Source organism: Panicum virgatum, chromosome 7K, assembly GCF_016808335.1.
Source record: "Panicum virgatum strain AP13 chromosome 7K, P.virgatum_v5, whole genome shotgun sequence".
Taxonomy (NCBI): Eukaryota; Viridiplantae; Streptophyta; class Magnoliopsida; order Poales; family Poaceae; genus Panicum; species Panicum virgatum.
The window spans coordinates 37,468,361-37,484,966 of NC_053142.1; the positions used below are offsets into that span (position 1 = coordinate 37,468,361).

Consider the following 16,606-nt stretch of genomic DNA (forward strand, 5'->3'; position numbering starts at 1 on the left):
CGGTCCGTGGCGCTGGTCGCCACGAACCTGGTGGCCGCGGGCGTCGGGGCCGCGGCGTCGGGCGCGCGGACGCGCTGCGGGGCGGTGGCGGCGGCAGGGGCGGACGCAGTATAGGTGCATGGGTGTACATCTGTACACCCAATAATTTTGACAAACAAAGATTCAATTTGTATGCATATACATATAGGTATACCTGTAACCAGGTCAAATTGTATTTATTTGATCCTAAACAAAAGAAATAGACCTTTCTCAACCTGTTTGCTTGGCCTGCTGCCTCACGATCCAAACCCCGTTTCTGTCTTCCACGAATCTCGTTAGTTCGGCGTCTGCTTGCCTTGCCGGCAGTTGATATAACGGAGGATAAGTCTGTCGCAGCCGTGGCGCCACACTCCCACGCTTGCTGCACAGCTGGCAATGGGAGGTGCAGAACAGATCACGGCAACAGTGCGCATGCGGAAGGCCGACAGCCACAAATGCGGAGTCGCCGAGGATGAGCAGGCCACATCGATGCTATACACAGCTACAGCCACAGCGTGTTTAATTACTGCCCCACCAATGGTTCGTACGAAACCAAATTGGCTATTGTTTCATTTAGCTATGAATTTTTGTAAAGAACAAGCTAAGAAATAGTATGGATGATCAATATTTAAATATTTCTTGGTTACATTTATTAATAAGAAATCTTTCCTACTTGTTACTGACGAAGACATCATCTCTCGTTTCCAAAAGCAGCTTTGTTGCGTTAATTTATAATTTTGTTTTATTTGCAGTGTCTAAGGTATTGTTTGGATAATGGATTAAGAAACTATTTTGTGTTGTACCATGTACCTTTGTATGATTAGGGTTTACTAATTTTTATGTACACCCAATATCAAATTCCTGCGTCCGCCACTGTGGCGGCGCTGGCCGTGGCGAGGATCGCGGCCATGGTCGGCATGGCGCGCGCGCAGGAGGTGACGGCTCTCGCCGTGGCCTTGGACGCCGACCGCGGCGACGGGCCGACGCAGGACTTCGCCAAGCGGGAGACCAGGGTGGGTCCTGACGTGTTTCCCTTGCTTTCTCTCTAGACTCTATCTTGAGTCAAGCATCGCGCGTGACTAGCTTGGATCGATATAAAATAGAGAGAGGTTCATTTGACCCTCTGGACTTGTCACGAAGTTTGAAACCCCAAAACTCCAAAACCGATACACCCTCGTCTCTCAGAACCAGACAAACTCAGAGCGCTTTGTCAAATGGTTTTACTGACATGGCATATGTGAGTCCTAATGTCACTATCTTTTTTTGCCACGTCACTCGGTTAGAGCTACAAGAGTTTTTTTTAAAAAAAAAAGAAATATCATTTACGTGGACATTATTGACTGCATTTAGTAAATGCACCAAGAAAATATATTTCAACCGGTAATATCAAATCACGTACACCAACACGCAAATACAAATTTTGGAGAGTATGTTAATCTGTAAAGCCCTACTATACACAAACAAAATTAAAGAGGGAGAACAACGCTATAGGCTGCATATATGGGAATCCCAGCCAGGGTTCAAATTTTGGGCGGAATTTCCTACTTTTCTCTAGTCAATGAAAACAATATTTCTCTGATCAAATAATTCTAATAAATTTAAATTTGTTTGCGTTATGTAGAAGTTAGAGAAGATAAGGGTAGCCACTTGCAGTTTGTGCCGCAATAATGAAAGGCTCCTTAACCACATGGGGCTGAGAGTGAGAGGCCCTAGTTTCGATTCTTGCTTAGGCTGAACTCACAGGTGGGAGTGGGAGGGAGGTGGGAGGCTGACGTGGATGTTCTTTTCACTGTTTTGTACTGTAGCATGTACTATTTGCAGTGTGGAGTTTGAAATGGGAGGTGGGATGGGAGATGGGATGGGTAGGCTGGTGAGTTCAGCCTTAGGCCTCATTTGGGAACGTGGGGTGGATCAGGCCCCAAACCCACCTGTGGAAGCCAGCCCACATCGGGGTGAGCTCCCCCGCTCGGCCAAAATTGCATTTGGCAAGGTGAGGGCAGGGTATAATTTACCGACCGGTCCGGTCAAACCGGCACGGTCCGGTAGCGGTTTACCGGACCGGTTTGACCGAAAATCGGTGGAAACCGGTCAAATTCAAAATCAAATTCAAAATCGCATGTTCAATCGGTTCCGACCGGTTTACCGGCCGGTTTGACCGGTAACCGGCCAAATTCAATTTTTATTCTTTTTTGATTTAAATTCAAATGCCCGCAAAGTATACTAAATAAATGTTTGTATAACATATTTTAGCATAAATGAACCCTCCAACCCTCTTTTGTACTACTTTTATATTGTATTTGTATACTTTTATATGCACGTTTTTTTTGTTTAACTTCAAATCCCCGCAAACTATACTAAATGAACGAATTTTTGAGAAAATCTGACACCATTAGATTCATCGCACCTTGAAGTATTTTTAGGATTTTTTTTGGGGAAGTTTTCATTTTTTGAATTCAAATTTGAATTTTGAATTCAAATTTGAATTTTGAATTTGGGCCGGTACCAGCCGGACCGGTTTGACCGGTAATAAACCGGACCGGTTCCCACCGGTTTGGTGAACCCTGGGTGCGAGTCGGTGTGGATCGCGATCCGATACCCATCAACCCAAGGGGGGAGACAAAAATCGTCACATCAGGCGTGGATCCCTCGCCTCCTCGTGTGCCCGTGCATCGCCTCGCATGCGGCTCCTCCCATGGCGACATTGCCGCCACTGGCCCACCTCTCTACTACCGGCAGCGGGTTTGACAACCGCGGCCGGGTGCACCTCCTCCTGCGCCCCTCTCTCTATTCTAGCTTAGCCGGACAATAATTAGAGCAACTCCAACAGCTTCTTTAAAAGAAGTTGGATAGCTAAAAATAGCCCAGTAAAAATAAAAACAGGATCCAACAGCTTCTCTATTTGCCCATCTTCTCTATCTGAATAGGCATTCTGCTCCCCCTGCCATCTATTTTTGCATCGGCACATGGCTTCTCTATTTCCATCTGGGCCCACCCTCCCTCCTTCCTCCCAACTACGCCGCGTCGGCTCTGCCATGGCCCGGCACGACCAACCATGCCCACCGCCGGCCCTGCCATGCCCGTTGCCTACCTCGCCGGCCGCGCCCCACCATGCTCGTCGCCGACCCCGCTGGCCGCGCCCCAACATGCTCGAGGCCGGCCTCGCAGCACCCCGCCATGCCCGCCGCCGGCTGTAAGGATCACCGGGATGTCCGATCCTAGAGGGGGAGGGGGTGAATAGGGTCACTAATCGCTTTCTATCCTAAGGCTCAATCTATTTACATAAGATAAACCTAACACGTCCTACACATGCTAGTTATGACTAAGGTTTATCTATGCTACTCTCTACTTACCCCTAAAAGACTTGCAACCTATAGCCAATCCTAAACAAACTAACTAGGAAAGTAAAGGCACGCAAGATAGAGTAAATGCGGAAACGTAATACGGTAAGTAAAGAGGTAAGGGAGAGAATATGCAAACTCCCGTGAAGACACTAAGACACACGATTTAACGTGGTTCGGTTAGGACACCAAGTCCCTCCCTACGTCCACGGCCACTTGTCCAACACGAACAAGTGTGATGCCGAGTCTCTCCGCTTGATCACCGTCTTGCGTTCGCCACCAAGACTCCCAGCAAGCAAAGGCTAAGTGACCCCAAGTCACCAAGACAAGGCCACCGCCACCGTCTCTCTCGAAGCGTCACCCACGACACCGTCTTCACTATCAGAGCTTCTCACCAAGAGGGGTCTCATTCCCCGCACAAAGTGTCGTTGCCTCTCCACACCAAGTCGAAGGGTCACACGACGAGTACACAAGATGCTTTCCGCAGCAAGATTTCTCTCAAGGGAGCTCTCACAAGAACTAATCCCTATTACAAGCACTAAGCACTCTCACAAGTGTGCTTAAGCCTCTATGATGTACAATGAAACTCTATGGTGGTTGGAAGTGTTCTTCAAGTGTAGTATGCTTCAACAACTCCAGCACTCTCCAGCAACCTCAAATGACCCGGCCTTGGAGGTATATATAGCCCACACACCCCAAAAGAGCCGTTGGGAAAGGCTGACAAAAATTCTTATCGTCAGTTAAACCGACGCTCCAGTTCTGTCAACACCGGATCAACCAGTGAGTGTACTTTCCCTTCTTCTAGCCGTTACTGTCTTCCAACGGCTACTTGATCAATCGACCGACGCTCTTGAACTCACCGTCGGTTTAACCGGTGAGTGCAAGCTCAGAAACCCCCGAAAAATGGAGTCTCTGCACAACTGCACCGACGCTCAATTTTGAGCATCGTCGATTTAACCGGTGCTAAACCCTAGCCTCAGCCTCTGGGTCCATTGCACCGACGCCTTCATTTTTCCCGTCGTTGGTTCAACCGGTGCACTCTGCTGACTTGGTCTCCACTGAGCCCATTGCACCGGTGAGTACAATTTTCCTATCGGCGGTTTAATCAGTGATAGTAAATTGTCTCTGTTTTGATCTTTTTGACTTGGATTTTTCACGGTCTCTTTGATTCTTGTCCTTTGGACCGAAGAGGTTTCAGAGCACTGCCCTGAGACCACCGTAGGGACGGCCCTTCGGGCCTTGCTATGCCTATCTTCTCTTTGTCATCACTTGAACCTAAAAGCCTGAGAATGGTCATCTTAATAATTGTATTAGTCCAAGTGTTGTGTTGTCTATATCAATCACCAAAACATAATAGTAAAATATGGCATGAGATGCCATTTTCGCTACACCTGCCCAATCTCGCACCCGGCCGCGTCCCGCCATGCTCGCCTCACCCCGCCATGCGCTCTGCCGCGCCCCTCGCCATGCCCGTCGTCGTATTCGCGCGCCATGCGCGCCGCCGGCCCGACCGCGCCGTCCATGCGCTCTGCCGCGCCCCTCGCCATGCCCGTCGTCGTATTCGCGCGCCATGCGCGCCGCCGGCCCGACCGCGCCGTCTATGCGCTCTGCCGCGCCCCTCGCCATGCCCGTCATCGTATCCGCGCGCCATGCGCGCCCGCCGGCCCCACCGCGCCGTCCATGCCCACCGCTGGCCCCGCCATGCCCGTCGCCGACCGCGCCAGCCGCGCCCCGCCATGCCCGTCGCCGACCCCGCCAGCCGCGCCCCGCCATGCCCGTCGCCGACCCCGCCAGCCGCGCCCCGCCATGCCCGTCGCCGACCCCGCCAGCCGCGCCCCGCCATGCCCGTCGCCGACCCCGCCAGCCGCGCCCCGCCATGCCCGTCGCCGACCCCGCCAGCCGCGCCCCGCCTGCCCGTCGCCGACCCCGCCAGCCGCGCCCCGCCTGCCCATCGCCGACCCCGCTCGCTGCGCCCCACCGTGCCCCCGGCCGGCCCCGCAGCGCCCCGCCATGCCCGCCGCCCCGTCCCTCTCGATGCTGCCCCCTTCCACTGCGTACCTGGCACCGCCACCATGCTCGTTGAGCTCGCGCCGGCGCCCTCCCTTTGCTGGTGCCGGCCGCCGCGGTCACTGCACCCGCCGCCGGTGACGTGCCATGGCCAAGGACGCTCCAGGCCCACCTGCAAAGAGAGATTTTCAAAGGGGTAGATCTGGTTGGGTGAAAAAAGTATAGCTTTGCATAGACCAGTCCAATTTGGCCCACTTTATTTGGCTAGTCTGTCGGAAAGAAGCACAATATAGAGATAGAATTTTAACTAAATGGCTAGCTAAAATGCAATTTAGCTAATGAGATTTGGAAAAGCTGTTGGAGTTGCTTTAGTAGCTGAGGATCTAACCCCTGCGTGGACGTGGATTGGGTGGGTGAAGGGGATCCACCCAATCCCTCCTTGGATTGGTTCTCACGTGGGTTGAATCCACGTATTGCCAAACGAAGCCTTATGGTTCTATTTCAATTGACTCATGTGTTTTGAGATTCTTGCTAAGCTCTGTTTGTCTCGAAGCATATGGGGAGCAACCATGTTGTGAATAATAAATGTATAGGTGTCCTTCAAAATATTTTTCATAAACTAGAACTATAAAATTTGATCAACATTATTGGAACAGTTTCATGAATTCCACAAATTTAGGACCTCTTTGGGAGGGCTCCAGCTCCGGCTCCAAAGCCGAGGCGCGGCTTCAAGGTTGGAGCCCCTGAAATCACGCTCACTGGAGCGGATTGGGGGAGGCGGAGCCAGGAAACGGTGGCTACGTTCGGCTCCATGCTTCTCTCCATGCCCTTTCCCAGCCCTGCCCCCGGGCGCGGACTGCAGCGCAGGGGCGAGGCCCAGCGAGGGCGGACAGAGCGACCTCGCGGCGGGAGGCCGGGCGGCGGCGGGCCAAGGTGGAGGCGGCGGCGGGCCCGAGGCACGGCGAGCGGGAGGCCGCCGCCGGCGGGCCCCGAGGCACAGCGAGCGGGAGGTCGACGACGGCGGGAGCGGCCCTGAGGCGTAGGAGGCGGGAGGCAGACGGCGGCGGGAGCGGCCCCGGCGCGGTTGGGCGGCGGCAGGAGACTAGCGGGTCGAGACGTGGAGGGAGGATGCGGGAGAAGGGAGAAAGGATAAGGGGAGAGAAGTGAAAAAATAAATAAGAAGAATGAAAAAATAAAACGGAAGGGCATGGTGGTCATTTCATATTTTCTCTGTATTTGAATAGCTACATGAAGTAATTTTGTCAAACGTTTTTTGAAGACGGCTCCAGCTTTATTAGAGAAGCCGCTCCATCAGAGGAGCTAGAGCCGGAGCTTTTTTTGGAGGAGCCGGAGCTCTGCCAAATAAGCCCTTAGATGATTTCGTTGGACAATGAAACGAGTGAGTATAAATTCGAAACCTGATTCGCATCAACCACAGCACATAGAAGCGAAGTGTATTAGAACTTAGAAGAGCCTACACTCTTAACACCGTGGAGCTTGCTGGCCGTTTGGAAATCCTGGAAAATTTTATCAAAAAACAAATGATATATGTTGTCACGTCTTAGAGTCAGATCCTATATATGAGGCACAAATTACTGTCCTGTGTGTTTAAACATATATAGGATCTCAATTGATATAACGGTATGACTAGAGAAATGTAGAAAATCTTTATGATGTGTAGTATATGGGTATATTAAATTAAAGGATCTCACTTGAAATAATCGTACAACTAGAGAAAATACGAAGAATCGAGAAGTTTGGTAGTTGTAGAGAAATTGTATACTTCCTCCGTTCCCAAAAGAATACACTTCTCGCTTTTTGATAAGTCAAATAATTTGAATTTTGACTAAAGCTATATCAAAAAGTAATGACATTCATGATACAGAATAAGTGCCATTAGATTAGTTATAGAATATATTTCATAATAAATTTATTTGAAACTATAAACAATAATACTATTTACTATAAATTTATTTGACTTAATTTGTTTAAATTTGAACTAGTTTCACCGGTACAGGTCTCATAATTATATTCTTTCATGGACGGAGGAAATATTTTGTATGAAATTTGCATTCATATTCGTGCGTTTGGAGTCCCTCCAACGCGATATTAAATGGGGAACCAAAAGTGATCTTTGCTTCGGATGAACGTCTGGTGGTCCTCATCTCATTCCCATCAACAATGGAGTCTCAGATCCACAAGAACGAATTGCAGAAGAAAAAGAGAAAGTGGAAAAAGGAAAATCGGAACCAGCCGCGAGCTGCCAGTCAGCAACAGCTCAACCTCGGAAACATCCCCAGTCCAGGGGGAGCCGGAGACGCCGCGCGACTCGTCCTCCGACCGCGCCGAATCGAACCACCGGCCCCGTCCTCCGGGTTTCTATTTCCGTCCCCGTCCCCAGCCACCCGAGCCCCCCGCGTTCCGTGGGCATGGCCGCCGCGCGGGCGCAACCACCTCCGCCGCGGCCGGATGCCTAGAAAGACCCTCCTCCCCACCCGCGGGCCCACCACCCCCTCCCCCCCGCTCCTCCTCCTACGCCGCCTCCTCCCCCGCCGCCGCGCGCCCTCCTCGCCGCCCGCCCGGCGGAGGACCGCCGCCATGGCCCCCCGCGCCGGCGACCCCGCGGCGGCGGCGGCGGCCTCCTTCCGGGTCGGGATGGTGCGGGTGGTTTCCTTCCTCGTGGGCGGGCTCAACCTCGCGGTGCTGCTGCTCGGGCTCTACCTCGCCGACGCCGTGCTCCCGTCGGGGTGCCACGGCCTCCTCGCGTTCGCCGCGGCGCCCGCGCTGGCCGGGGTCCGCGTGCTCGCCATGATCGGCGCCGCGCGCGCGCAGCACGCCACGGCGGACGCCATCGCCAGGCGCCACCTCCACGAGGACGACGCCTCTGTCGCCGCTGATGCCGTAGCTCGCCATGAGATTAGGGTGAGAGCTCAACTTCCTGGTTCTGGTTCGGATAGATTGCTTTTGGTAAGGGGAAGCGGGGTTTGGCGAACGAGATTTAGCTTAGTGTTGGTCTTACACTAGCTCGTGTCCTGATAACTCGAGCTGCTGTTGTGGTCCTATCGATGTTTTCTCCTTGATGTGTTAGCTTAGTTCAGGTGGTTCTAATGTAGATGTGGCGTAATTGATGTGGTTATAGCTTAAGTTGGGACGAAATTATAGCATTTCTCTAGCATTGAAAAATCAGTGAACATTGAGTTTATGTTAATAGCTAGTGCCTAGTGTTGGGAGCTCAATATGATGCATATAAGTGAACTGAGTAGTCGATATGGTTAAGTATTATAAGCCTATGAGGTATTGAGGTGGCATACGTTGGTTTTGCTGTGTGCTCAAGGAAGGAAGCTTCTGATGATACAAGAATCCTTAGTTTGATGCGGTTTACGAGACATTACTGGAAATCTGATTTCATGCCTATAGGTCTACTGCTACCGTTTCCATTGATTTGGTTTTGGTTGTATTGGCTAGGGTGTAGTTGTCTATCTATTTTCATGGAGTACAACTCCATCTCTGAGCTACGAAACCCCTCAACTATGAAAAGTGTGCGGATAGCCCCTTGCTGTTATGATGTGAATCGTTGTCATGTTTCCATCTATAGGAGCGTAATGTGCTGTTGCATTTTTAACCATGTCTTTCTGCCAAAATGTTCAAAACCAACACTAACATAGCAGCACTCTCTTAAGAGATCAGACACATTAATATATCCTTGAAGGAGTTCACATTAATTGTTGCATTCTGCCAAGAAAGTAGAACATGTAGGAAAAGACGAAACAGGAAGGTTATAAAATTTGAATGAAACAATAAGTGAAGGGATAATAATGGAATATGAACATTGTTTGCATTCAGCTATTGGATTTCTACTTTCATTTGCTCAGGAGTTGCTACTAAATTATCGCATTGGTACTTTCATCTTGCTGAACAGGTGAGGTATAAACGCTGGTTGTGGTGGACCAGATTTGGCATGGCAGTTGGCGTGTTGCAATTGGTTGCGGCAATTTATCTCATGTTTGTCATTGTAAGAGATCTCTCAAAAGAAAGAAGATCCACATCCTGCTTCTTTGGTATGTTTGAAACTTTGAATTTGTTTCCATTATTAACTATTTATTTTTCTTTTAATTGTGGACGTAAGCTTTCACCTTTGACAATAAATTCTTGTTTGCTGATAGCTTATATGCCAAGTGAATTCATACATACACACCAAAAAAGAAAAAAAAAACTTGCCAGAGGTTCCGTGCTGAATGTTCAAGTAAATATATCCAGACAGCCAGACCATAGTCACAAAGTCCCTGGGTCGACCGGGTCGAGGAACGGGGTCGAGGGTCGTCACTTTATAAAATTGTGGTACGAAGGGGGTATATATCTATGGAACGATAAATTATTATGTGTAACGCGACCCTGATTCATCGGGGTCGATATCTTCGGATCGATGTGTCTTTATAAAGACAAAAACTATATATGTGCTACTAATGAAGAAACTAATCTGCACAAGCATATAAGAAACGTATAAAAGAGTACATTTAGACCATGCTACACGTACTCAGCTTATTGTCTAACAAAAACCATACCAATCCACAGTCCTTAACCTCCTTAGCCCAATTAAATCTGCTAGCAATGGGGCTGCGACCCCTTTCAAACCGGGACACGATCCAACCTTGAATGGGACACTGACCCTCTTCGACCCCGACCCTCGAATCGGAACGGCGTTCCCGGGTCGAGGGACGAGGCATCGACCCCGAATCCTGTGACTATGGGCCAGACATGATATCCGCTTGTACTTTGGCAGCTTGTGCCTCTAATAAATTTGATATACTGAAAGAAATTAATACAATTTAGGAGGAAACATTTAGAGTACTTTTATTTTCTTTCTACTTTCCGAAGTTTTTTTTCTCTCTGTTAGTTCTATGCATCTACTTGGGCATGAATAATTGGTTTGCATGGCTTACAATCTAGGACAGGATGAAGCTGATCGGAACTCAGGGCGAACCCTTATTGCTTTATTTCTTATCCTTTCCTGGGTTGTGGTCATCATCCAGTGCTTCACGGGTTCTGACATATTGAGGTGGCGATCATTTTATGCGACACATGATATGGCCTGGAAAGCTCATTACAGGGAAGTGTTTGACCATGGAATTCGAGAAGCTTTGTGCTGCCTAGGGCGCGCAAAATATCTGTAGGTCACAATCTTGTGATTTTACACTCTGTAACTCCAGTATCAAATAGTTATTTGAAACTGAGTGTTTTATTTACTGTTTAGAACCGTACTAGAAGAAGACGAGGTTTATTCTGTTGCAAGACTTCTTGGTGATTTGGTTGCATATCGTGCTTCTGGGACGGGACATCTGGAGCTCTTAGCAGGTTAGATCTTTGACCCTGTGCTTGTATATCAAATAATCTCAGTGCCATATCTGTTTTTAACTTTTTTTTATTCATTTGACTTGCAACTAGTCAACACAAGCATTCTGCAGTTTGCTGCTGTTTAACTGGCAAAGCATGTATATAGCCATATTAGGACTTTCTGTTCAACAAACAGGGGCGGAGCCAGGGCACATGCTGGGCGTGCTGTAGCATGGGCCCAGCTCAGTTCACCCATGTAAATCTCTATAGTAATTAGACCTAAAGCAATATTATTTAGCATAATTTTAACCAACCTAGTACTTGTCCACTGATTTATCCCAGGCTAGGGGGCATTTCCAGCCCCGCCTCTGTCAACAAACATGAACAAGTAATTTCTATTAGAGTTCCTTTTAAAATTCAACAAACAAACCTACAGGATTCATCAGTGTGTACGCTATGCTCATTTCTACCTCAAAAAAGAATATGAGGAGGATGCTACCTGATTGGATCTGTGTGGCCACCCTCCTTTTTTGCCTTCTAATTCGGGTAGTTGACTTTTTTTTTTGAAGAAAGAAAACTACGGCAACCCTGGGGTTGACTATTGACTGCTAGATGCTAATACATATTGTATCGGTACGAGCAAGCTCGTTTGCTTTTATCCATGCATATTAGCATTAGCTCCAACAACACTGGATTGTATTGTATTCCTTTTCCTACAGACGGGTTGCTTTAGCTTAAAAAATCATTAGATCTGAATGTTCATTTTAAAAATGGGGATTGGCAGCTGGTACCTTTAACAACAATTACATTTTTGTGAAGGTATTACAAAATCTATACATCATCTTTAATTGAATTGTTGTTTGTTATTTGTGTATCTAGAGCATACTGAATATTTCCTTTATTGCACATGCCATAGGGCTCGCTCTATTGCAGAAGCATGGGAATTTACCTGAATCGCAGACTGACCTTATGGAGGCATCCCATGAGCTTATGCAAGAAGCTGCTTTCCTCCATCCATTTGCTGAAGCATGTTACACGGTTAGATACTGATACTGTTGGGTTCGGACATCTTTTTTCCTCTGCCAGCCATTTATGATTGCATCTCACATGGTTTTAATGCAGGGGCCACTTCTTGATTTTGGAAGAAATCCTATTTTGTTTCCCTGTGCATGGGTTTATAGACAAGGTGTGTTAACTCCGTGGGCACGCAGAAGGTATCTCATAATCTCTGATGCTTCAATGGCATGTTAGTTTTCAAAAAAAAAAAAACATAGTTCTGACCTTCAGTGCAGTCCAGCTTGGAGTCTTGTTCTTTAAGTTGGTCAAGTGAATTAAGCTAAATTTGATTCATATTCTGCTCAAGTCAAATTGTTTTTATTTTTCAATCTAAAACCCATTTGGTCCTTATGATTTTGTTGTTCTGTATTGTTTCTCTTATCAATTGCACTGGAGGATCCTTCCATTGACAAAAAGTAGAACACACTATAAATATTTTGCTATATAACAGCTGCATATAACCTTTGTGCAGGCGCCCTGCACTTGATGGTGATAATTGGTGGCGAGGCCATGCTGCAGCTTTCCTTAGATTCGTTAATATACCACCAAAAGCACTTCTCCGAGGACGTGTTTGCCAGGTAATACTATGTTTTTAGTACAATCAAGGTCTATGAATGCAGACTTAAGTGAAATGATGTGATTATTTCAACCAGTTACACGTAGCACTCTAGAGTTCATTTAGGTTTTCCTTTCATTTTTCTTCTTTTTTTTAATCATCCTTAGTAACTGTTGGATTCTGCTTGTAACCTAATGATGGTTTTTTTCTGTATCATTATTTTATGAGTTGGTTAAAGGAGCATCATCCTTTTATGGTCCATGAATATAAACAATCAATCTACCTTGAGTACCTTTGAACCTGACTGTTGCATGGGTGATCCATTAAGTTTGAACCCCTATTTTTGTGTGCATTTTCCTTGCATTTCATTCATTGAAGCCATTGTGACACGATTTAACAACCAAAGTTGGTGGTGAGCAAATATTTGTTAATGTTTTTTTAGTAAAACATTGGCCTCTTATGATGACCCATTTTACTCATTAATGCAGAGCAAGCGTGAAGCTGCTTACTTTGTTGTGGTCCTCCATGACAAAAGAACTGTTGTTATAGGGGTTCGTGGAACAGAGACGCCGGAGGATCTCATAACTGATGGATTATGTAGAGAATGTGCTTTTACTATGGAAGATTTGGATGGACTAATAAAGTAATTCCCTCGTAGTTCTGATTCTTATGTTCTTACCTATCCTCCCTTCTAATGTGGTTGAAATTAATTGTTCACACTAGGGTGATCGAATCAACAAATTTTAGAGCATAGAGACCAATTCATGGAATATGCCTCTACCTTTTCTGGTCCCTGTTATTAAATGTTATATGATTTCTTGTTCTTTTTATCATTCACAACCTTTGGTTTTGATACTATGTTTTCTTCAGTAGTGAAAAAACACCTGCAGCTACACGAGAGAGAGTCATTTCAACATTTCCACATTATGGGCATGGCGGAATTGTGGAGGCTGCTAGGGAGCTTTTCATGCAACTAAACGAATGCACAGGAGGTTTGATTCTTTTATTGCCGATCATTGTCGCACAGATTAGAATACATGAATAATCTCATTGATTTGATATGCCTAGTGACTAATTTGGTGTGTCTCTGACCACAATGGCAACTCAGAAAACACGTCATCTGGAAGACTCGGATTCCTCTCCACACTTCTGGGGCAGGGCAGTGAATGTCATGGATATAAAGTTCGTATTGTTGGGCATTCTTTAGGAGGTGCTGTTGCTACAGTCCTAGGAATGATGGTATAGATGTTCTACTTTCAGTCATGTTTCAGGTGTTTTCTTTGTTAATCGTCATCATTATACAACCTCTATTAACCTTATTTCCTAATTTGCCTGTTCACATAAATTTGGGTGCATTGTTGTAACATTTGGCCTAAATTAAATAGCTAGGTATGTGGTGCGAGCTTTTTGTTATTGTCTACATGTATTACAGAATACTTTTGGGTTTATCATAGTTAGTCACTCCAGTCAAGGCAATAAAACTGTGAGGTGGACCAGTCCATTAATTATATTTATGCCTTTTTAGTGGAAACTTACATCCTTTTTGTTACTTCTCTCATATGAGTATATGACTAAACTCAATTTTGTATCACAAACTACAATATATGTTATATTCTATCAACTTAAAATGCAAATCGGTACATTTTAGGTCATATGGTCATTTTTAATGTTTTCTCTAAATGTTTTTACCTTTTCTGTTTCCCTTCATGTGATTTCTGATCAGTTTTAACTTTGTTGTTGACCAGCTCTTTGGCAAATACCCAGACGTGCATGTATATGCATATGGACCTCTTCCTTGTGTGGACTTTATAATTGCGGAAGCATGTTCACATTTTGTCACCAGGTACAAATAACCTGAGATCTTTCTATGGTCTACTATTATCAATGGAACTTCAATTTTGATGGTGCTTCTCTCTTGTCAAGGTTCACTATTCTGAGATAACTAAATATGGTCTGCTTCTTTGCAGCATCATTTGCAATTATGAGTTCTCCTCTCGCCTTTCAATCAATTCGATCCTCCGGTTACGATCTGCTGCAATAAGTGCTCTTTCGGATAACTCTCCAGCTGATACAGCAATGATACAAAAGCTTGCTCGAAGAATTTTGCATGTGAACAGATATCATGATAATGGAACTCATGGTCCCAATGATGACATAATTGAGGGCTATTCTGATCGTAGGACGGCAGGTAGGCATATATTTGTGTGAAATTTTCTTGCACCTTCTCTCTATGCAGTCTTAAATTTGTCTTGACTCTAGTTTTGCAAAGCTCGTCCAACTTTTCTTCAATCATCTCCAACGGGTCCTTTGTCCTTTACAGGGACGGCGGTACCTAATGAAACGCAAATTTCTCATCAGGATCTATTATGCAATACTGAGCCAGAACTCCAAATTATGCAAAATGGCTTTGTTGGGTATAGTGGATCCAGTGGTGGCCTAAATAATGACCATGATGTCCAAATAATTCCAATTGATGGGTCTGATTCTGGTTTCAAAGAGCATCCGGCGTCTTACAGAGGAATACCAGTGGAGCCTCCAGAGATGTTTCTTCCCGGCTTAATTGTTCATATGGTGAGGCAAAGAAGAAGCCTCCTTCCTCTTTGGCAATGCTGGAACGTTCAGGAAACTGAACCACCATACAAAGCTGTTTTCGCTAAAAGGGAGAACTTCAGGGATATAGTGGTTACTCCTTCCATGTTTACAGATCACTTACCTTGGAGGTAATATTAAACTTTACTTTTCACTAAATAAACTAACACGTGGTGAATTGCATTTAATAAACTCCCTGAACCTCATTTCTTACAATCCATGGTAATATTCTTTAGGAACTGCTTGTAATCCCTTCAGAAAATACCACACACATTCATATCTAATTATAGTTTTGACTTGTCGAGTGTCAAGGTATTACATCAGTCTTCCAGTGCCATGGTATAGCACATCAAGCCATTGCACTCTCATTTCTAGGATGCATTTGAGTCACTTGAACAGCTATGTAAGGCCCTATGTACCACACCTGCCCTTAACTGAATGCAAGGCATCAAACCCAGTGTCTAGGCATTTGTTCTACTGATTTCATCATCTGCAATCATGCTGACAGCTTATGCTTATGCGATTTCAGATGCCACCTTGCTATGCAGAAAATTCTTGAAGCCCAAACGCCTAAGAGATCCGCAAATTCTGGTTCGCACATACAGCATTTGGTCTGACCAGGATAAACTGTTGACCCATGTACTGCGAAATGTGATGGAGACAGAAATTATGAATATCACATCAGTAGCACGGTTTATTCCACCCTGGAGGCATATTTCACGCATTTATTTGTTTAGGATACAAGATACATGAGATATCTGTGACAGACCCAGCATGGTGATGAGCTTATTGTCAGTTAGAGGCGAATGCAGGCACATGTCACTGAGATCTGATCTCCGGCAGAATAGACATCTGGTTACTCCATGTACAACAATATCTAATGATCTGTCTACTCACCCTGGCACTGACCTGTGCGTGTACATTGATTTCTGACGCAGCCGCCAGCCTGAGTACACATCCCTGTTAGCCCCGGATTGTTCCCTCATTCATTGTTCTGCAGCTGTGTCTGCATGTTCAATACCATTTTTTATTCACGCCAAGTTGACAAGATGTACATAATTCACACAGCAAAATTAGCTGGACTGACTAGCAGACAAGTGATGGTCATGTTGTGACTGTCCAGCAAAGCTGAATACTGAACTTACCAAACAAAAAAAGGAAGGTGAATACTGAATGGAAGTTGTGGCTTAAGTTGGTACATTATCAGAACTGTACGGCCTTGAAGTGACTGAATATTCACTTATGCCACAGCTATGACTTAACCATTGGGTTGCTATATTTCCATTCTTGCATGGTTCCTGAATGCCAGCCTACCGCGTCTTTTTATCGCAGCATAGTATCATCCTTGTTTCACTCGTACCCTGGTGATCAAATTCTGACCGAAATTCGAGTCTGCAGAGCCTTTGTTATGTGGCCTGTTAAGCTTATGCACCCCTTTCCCTTCGTTCACTTTGACCGCAACAGCGGTGGTTAAGCCGCTAGGTTCGCAATGAATACCTTCTGGTGCTTACCAGCCTTTATGTGTGCATTGCATAAAGTTTTACACCCAACAAGCCTGTTACCTGTGTACGTGCATTGCATAAAGTTTTACACCTAACAATTCAGTTCGATTCGTGAAAGCAGGGGGCCAATCGTGACCAGAATGTGACATGTCCCTCCTTTGCTTGAAGGAAAAACCTACCTGGAAGGCTGGGACAAGGGGCGTGCGGTG

The 16,606-nt window shown here is 46.2% G+C and overlaps 1 protein-coding gene across 2 annotated transcripts; it reads left to right on the top strand.

Annotated features, from left to right (window-relative positions):
- Window positions 1-7,642: 7,642 nt before the first annotated feature.
- On the top strand, window positions 7,643-16,098 carry LOC120641321 (diacylglycerol lipase-beta-like). Of its 2 annotated transcripts, none has more exons than XM_039917387.1 (14): window positions 7,643-8,285; window positions 9,283-9,421; window positions 10,311-10,530; window positions 10,615-10,715; window positions 11,611-11,732; window positions 11,817-11,908; window positions 12,223-12,328; window positions 12,795-12,949; window positions 13,180-13,298; window positions 13,415-13,545; window positions 14,052-14,149; window positions 14,274-14,494; window positions 14,627-15,026; window positions 15,425-16,098. In XM_039917387.1, the coding sequence occupies exons 1-14, from the start codon at window positions 7,833-7,835 to the stop codon at window positions 15,510-15,512; spliced, it is 2,445 nt and encodes an 814-aa protein (XP_039773321.1). In that variant the 5' UTR covers window positions 7,643-7,832; the 3' UTR covers window positions 15,513-16,098. The 2 variants fall into 2 exon arrangements, with proteins under 2 accessions (XP_039773321.1, XP_039773320.1); XM_039917386.1 differs by having other exon boundaries at window positions 7,648-8,285; window positions 13,177-13,298.
- The last annotated feature ends 508 nt before the right edge of the window (window positions 16,099-16,606 follow it).